The 7,117-nt window shown below is 30.8% G+C and overlaps 1 protein-coding gene across 1 annotated transcript; it reads right to left on the bottom strand.

The window, feature by feature from the left end:
• Positions 1–2,071: 2,071 nt before the first annotated feature.
• Positions 2,072–5,005, bottom strand: LOC128186589 (uncharacterized). Its single transcript, XM_052856417.1, has 4 exons — positions 4,783–5,005; positions 3,218–3,416; positions 2,958–2,985; positions 2,072–2,560 (listed from the first exon to the last, which is right to left on the bottom strand). Exons 1-4 carry the CDS (start codon positions 5,003–5,005, stop codon positions 2,351–2,353), a joined length of 660 nt encoding a protein of 219 aa, XP_052712377.1. The 3' UTR covers positions 2,072–2,350.
• Between the last annotated feature and the right edge of the window lie 2,112 nt (positions 5,006–7,117).

Raw genomic sequence — 7,117 nt, 5'->3', positions numbered from 1 at the left:
CCTTATTTTTATCTATATTCACACTCCAAATTTTTGTGATAGAGAAATATGGTTCCTAATGGATGAAAACAACTATATTATTAACAGTAAAATGGTGCAATAAGCAAACACAGATGTTAAGCCCTTATATAAACAAGCTTTCTTAGAATTTTCCATAACCCTACCGGCACACGCAGTTTTTAAAGTGATTTTTCATATGCTAAATTGGTTTTGAGAACAAGTGGTCATTGATACTTTGATTATTTATGTTTTATATAAAATTATAGTTTGAGAAATCATGAAAACATTTCCCTCACCTAAGTGTGAAAGTTACTGTGGAATGATAAGTAAAAGCTTGCACAAACTCTTTGATAGAAATTATATGTTAGCGTGCCAACAATGGCAAACAGGTGCAGTATTTCAAATTTTCAAATGAACAACCATTTAATGAATTTATTACCTAGATGTACGTGAGTAAGGCATAAAAACCAATCTCAATTTTAAAGAAATATACAGTGGGATAATACTTGATTTTATTCGGTTGTTTTAATTTGTATATTAGTTAAGATGTAACAAATTGTAAAGGGTGAAATATATCTGAATGAAAAAAAATTCGAAACCACAGTATTTTTTTATTTGATGTGATTTTGTTAAAACATCCCCAAGTAATAATAATTTTATGAATCCTTTTAAGGAATTATCTTGAGTACATATCAGATCCAAATTATATTTTCCTTAAGGACGAATACGATAGGGGAAAATCGTTTAAATTAAACTACATCATTATCTATAATTATTATCTATCTATCTACATATCTATCTTAACAAACTCAAAAACCAAGCTTGGAAAGAATGACCAATGGCTAGAAAATAACACCTCCTTCGGTCCCCGATTCTACGGAAGGAAATGATAATGAAAAAGAAAGAAAGTATTTCAAAAACGGAAGATACTATAGCGTTAAAGCAGACATCTATAATAAAATCTCTAAACAAATTGAATTATTTCATGTACAATTGAATAATTGTTTTAATTAAAGTATAAAAGCAACAGAGAAAAAAGTTGTTTAACCAAAAGAATTCATAAACATGATAGGAATTTCCGTATTTTAAAAAAAGCAAAAAATAATTTGCCATAATTAGTGTTCAATTTTGTCGTACAACCTTCATGTGTGTGAGGGGTTGTTTTAATGATTGTGGCGGTTTCATTTTACGTGTTAATTTTTGAGGAGAAAACAAATGTAAACTTCCGCCCTTTTTTGTACTTTTGAGAGTAAGATAATCGTTGTGGTGCATTACATAGCAATTAACTTCGCATAACATACCAAATGCTTATATCAAACACAAAAATTAAAACAAAAAAATACATTTATATAGTTTAACTAAATCTGCAACTGCAAGATGGATTAATGAAACATTTTTTCCGTCAATTTTTTTTCATGCTTGTTTAGTTTTTATATTAACATAAGCCAAAAGTCCTTTACAAAAAAATAACAATCAAACGATGCCAATGTTACAATAGGTTAGGCAATAAAACATTCATTAAGAACCATGACAAACGTTAGTGACACTATATCTATGACAATAATAAACACTGATTCCATGATTTGTGTCCGAGTGGTCTACGACCGCTGCGATCAAAGGTTTAGTATAGAATCTCGCTGTTGATAGATTGTTTGTTGACCTCCTTAGAAACAACAGTAGATTTTCAACCATCATGCGGTAGAAACTGAAGATTATCATTTACATCTTTAAATAAACCTTTAAATTCATTCTTTTTGTAATCCTATAGTTTATCAAACGTAAGTAAGGAAAAGAAAATTATGATAACCATTGCGCTGATTTGCTTAACATATTTTCTACTATAATAGCCTGCAATACTTGCATATCATTTTTATCTACAGATCTCAATTATTGAGAAGTAGTGACTCTTTATGTTACATGCACGTGGCATCAACATTAAAGTTTTGTGGTTTTAACACCATATATTTCATATGGTTGGATAGCATAACTCTCAGCTTGATGGTCATGTTGGTAAATCCTATATGTAAATTAGTAATTTTTCCTCTATCATTTGATGACGTTTCAACCTAGCTGATGCTTTGAAGAAAAATAATAAGATTAACTTAAAAAAAATGTTTAAATATATTTTGATATCGTTTTATTAAATGCATGTTGAGCTTTCTAGGCACATATCGCTGTGAAATAAAAAAAAAAAGAGACAAAATTAATTTGCAATTTGTTCCCATGTAAAATACTAAATTAAGGCTAGCACTCCTATTGTTAAATTCTCCTTCAAAAGTTTTTTTTAATATTAATTTTAAGGAGAGACTGATAATAATGTAATCATATCTGCTTGGTCTTACGCCATTTGTTAACAGTGGGTCGGATTTCCTTGTTTGGCATTAGCTGTTATATTTTCGTATTCTTTCGATTGGCATTGAATGGATGGTGGTGTAGGACTAAAACTTGTCCTCTGCAAATCCAAATAGTTATTTGTCATTGTCAAAAATCTGCCCCCAACTAACGTTGTCATTTGGGATTCTTCAGTAGCGTTAATAGCATCTTCATAATTGTCTGGAGCCTGAAAATCAATCCTTTTTAATACATGTTTCATTGAAAAAATTACAAATACATTAATTGATGCAGCAACACTTGTATTATTGATTTGTGTTTCATTCAATTTGATAAAAAGGTTCTTTTAAATTTCTAAAGATTTTAAAACAACCTCTGTTACTAAGAAGCACGATAACGTCAAAAACATTACGTCAAAGTGACGCATGCACAATTCATTAAAATTGCAAATTAATAAAATAATAGTAATAATTTGATGCTAGATTAAAAGCTTTGGCAAAACTTATTTTTTTATTGATGTATATATGTCTCTTAGTGGAAAATGCACTCTTTGGAAATTCATTTACAATACGGCATGGTTTTTTTTCATTATCGCGCTAATTTTTTTTTTTATTAAAACAACAAACCTTCTGTTCCAGTACCGACTTTGTTTTTCTGTAAAGAGTTTAAAAGAAAAACGTTTTGGTGGTATTGGGACATATTTAAAAAAAAGAGTTAAAAAGTAAAGTACATTTGACATTAATAAATGTTATGTGACAAATTGGTATTGATAAAAAGCCTAGATTGTAATTTCCTCGTGTCGATGCCAGAGAACTGTAGAATTTTTTACAATTACAATTTCGCATGAAGTATATCTAACTGTACTAAAAGTAAGATTCATACATACCTATAGTGTCTATAGAATAGAGAGCAGACACCCAAGATGACTAGCAATGGTGCACATCCAAGTACTATAATCATCTTATACGTGATTAAAGTATCAGGCGATTTTAGGATCTCTGTAGAATTACTAGTGGGATGAAATACTGCGGTTATAAAATGCTCTGATAGGGGGCCTTTCCTGGTTACCTTGGGACTTCTGACTTCTTGCGAATTAAAAATATATAAATCTATCTCAGTTATGTTATAAATCAATCAACACAAAATAAAATGTACATTTTCTCTTTTCTTGAAAATGAAAGATATGCCGATGTAAGTTTAAAATGTTAAAGTAAAGATATCAGATAGGATTACTTTGATCTCTTTACAATAATAATCATATTGCAGTGTTAATCCGGTAAATAGTACCTTTCGAAGAGTTATTTAACAAACTAGATGCTGTCAGTTGTCAACAATGCACTCGGTTATTTCTTTATACCCGAAAAACATGCAAAATTCCATAACTTACATATTAAAGATATCAAGAACAAGTAAAAATTAAACATACAATGTTCAATTAAGTATTGGCTAAGTGTTTTCAATGAGATGAATACTAAACAGGAGGGCAGACACAAAAAACCACCCCCAATCCCAACATACAATTTTTCAAATGTGAAATACATGTATAAGGGCTAGTTGTGAATTATCGCATATTAGTATTTCATGGATCATAATAATAACAAAATACAATGTTTTTTGAGTGCAAAACAATCATAGAGTTGTATATTTCGTAACGCTTTGTGCGGTAACGGACGTAAAGATGGTTAGCTAGTACTCAGTATTTAGCTTTTTCAAATGAAGTAATAAAAAAACCATTTGGGGCTCGTCGTCGTCTTGGACCTACGTTGTAATAGTTTTGATTCATTATAAGTAATTGAATAATAAACCAAAAGGATATAAAACAACTTTTTGTTTGAGTAAGACTGAGACCTTCGCAATTACCCATCAGTGGATTATTTGTACACAATGTATACTAGTACTCGTTTTAAAGATACACCAGAACATGAGAGTGAAGAACTATTTTATGGATATATAAAACATCTAATTTTTTTCAAAATATCAACTTATGCATCAAAACTGTACCTAACTCGCACAAATACATAAGCTTTTAATGAACCCGTCTTAATGATTTCATCTTTTATGTAAGCAAGAGCTGGGTTATACATATTTCTTATCAACGTAAAGTTTATTTTATCAATCTATTATACACAATAAAAAAAAATAATTGACCTCTTATTTACCAGGTGGTATACTACCTTCATTTATAGTCTTTTTAATCTATTACTATAATTTTATTTTGAAAAACTCTATCTGTGTATTCATAATCTTTCGTTGATTTTTATCTCCTTGTTCACCCAATTAGGATTTTGGTCAGTAGCTTCTATTGTTTTCCCTCCCATTTCTGACCAGTCTGACCAGTAAGGGTAAACTCTTCCACAACGAACTCATTGATTATATCGAAAGTAAGTAGACTATCTATATGTCAGAAATATAAATAAACATTAAAAAATTATTTGAATTATGTAATCTTACCTCGATTGTAGATAATTGAAAGATTTCCCGAGCAGCAGGTGGTTGAATTTCTGTACAACACAACATAGTCTGAGTTTGTCACTGTCATGTTGTACTGTCTTGTATCTGTACAACCAGACAAGTCTACAGTTGACACATTCACTGCTGTCTCTATTTTTACGTTAGAGCATGAACTGCACCAGTTCACGTAAGAACAAAAAAATATCTGAAAGCTGAATTCCATAACTCAACAATGAGAAATTTTACGATTTTATGTTCATATATTATTATAAACCCGGAAGCAAGGTAATATCAGGACATAATTAATCATATCGCCTTTAATTTGATGTGATTACATTTTATTAAATTTGCTTGTGTTTGTTTGGAGTATATAATTGTTGACAATTGTAAACAAGGCTCATGTCATACTTTCGTTTGCATTGGTTAATTATACCGTAAAACTCTTTTTTAAGGTTTTGAAATAGAAATACTTGGAAATTCATCTCTGAAGGTGAAGTAAAAGAATTTTGGTTTTTTTTAACTGATAGAACAATTTTTCACCCCTGTTGATAAATATAACAAAATCGCAGTGATGTGTTATTTCATTACAATCAAAGCAGGATAAAGTCAATTTTATCAATGTATTTATAATCTTGGAAATCAAAGGCTGAAAACAACTGGTACTGTTCAATTCTGAATATCCGTTCCATCTCCAATATGTAATATTTTGCAAAATAATTTTTTTAAAACCTGTAAATAAAACTTTTTATGTCAAGAAATTCGTATCATTTAAGTCTTTTTATTCTATCATTATCATGTTTTTTTAAATTGTATCTTTATATCTACAATTTACTCTTCATTTTCCTCTCCTTGTTCGTCCAATGAGGATGGTGGTCAGAAATCACTACATCCTCCACACACAATCAGGTTGAAATTTTCCACGACGGACTCTGATTGTATATAATCTAACTCCCAAAACGTATGGTTGTGAGCAAACCTTGAAGTTGAAAGGATAAATGAAAATCGTCTATGCGGCAAAACGCGTTTTACAGTATTTTGATTGCGATATGTAAATATGTAATAGGGTAAGTCAATTTTTTCTGTGTCACTGTTATGCTAGTAGAAATGATATCTGACATCGGACCAAGTATTTAACCCATCACTGAGCAATGGGTTGTCTAGTCCTCCTCTGACTATACCTTTAATTTTCTTTTATCTGTGTTTTGCAACCATTAATAAAAAAAAATTAATTTACTTTCCTTTGGTTAGAATATTCTTTTTACGGATTCTGTTGAAATTATTGAGAACGGAGTGATAGGTACCTGCAAAACAATTAGAACCCTCTTTTTGGGCTCTCTGTATCGCAAAAGTACGAAAGCCGAGAAGGATCATTCGAGATTCGAGATTCAAAATTCGAGATTCGAAATACGAGATTCTCTCTGTGTCTGTCTGTCTGTCTGTCTGTCTCTCTCTCTCTCTCTCTCTCTCTCTCTCTCTCTCTCCCATCACCTAGCATTTCCTTTTCCGTGAGGGGGTTTGGGGTATTTGTGATGTCTTACATTAGCTAGCGAAAATGATAAAAAAAACATGAACTTTTCTTTAAATTGTGTGCGGATGTTGTACTCCAATAATCTGTTTTCAGTATATACATTTCAGGGGGGGGGGGCTATAAAGTCCTAATTAGTTTGCCAGTTATTCTGTCCCCACTTTGTTTTCTCTTCGTTTTCCAGGTTTTTTTTATTTGGCTCGGCAAATTAATATAAAACTTTTGTGTAGCTCCATAACGATGCACTGTAGATAAATTATGAGTAGTTTTATTTTTGATAAACAGGTACATATCCGTACTTGATTTTTAATTTGACTCTTATAATCGGATTTAATATTCCAATAAATATAGGGTAGAAAAGAGTAGACGGGACTTTTTTGCGCATATCCTACTGTACCATTCATTCAACACAGGTATTAGCACTCATCGAGTTCGACTTGCTTTCCTTTTTTTCATCCACTGGATTTAAAGCTATTAATTTTTTGAAAATATTTTGAATTTATGGCCTGATTATATATAAATAAGAGCTGCGCTGGTGCATCTATTTACCCAAATGGACCAAAATATAACCAAATGAATCTAAAAAATTTGACAAAATTAGTTTTAAACGTACGACTCTTTTTCAATTCTAATCGGGTATGTCCTTTAGAAAAATCTTGAACCACACACATTTTAGCAAATAAAACGACAATTGTTTCATTTTTTTATGGGGAGGGAGGTGGTGCCGGTAAAGGACATGTATTGCTTGTGGCAGTTGTGCTATATTCTCATTTGTTATAATAGGTAATACGACATATTGATATAAAATGA

This window comes from Crassostrea angulata, chromosome 6 (genome assembly GCF_025612915.1).
Source record: "Crassostrea angulata isolate pt1a10 chromosome 6, ASM2561291v2, whole genome shotgun sequence".
NCBI lineage: Eukaryota > Metazoa > Mollusca > Bivalvia > Ostreida > Ostreidae > Magallana > Magallana angulata.
This window is presented reverse-complemented; position numbering and strand designations above follow the sequence as displayed.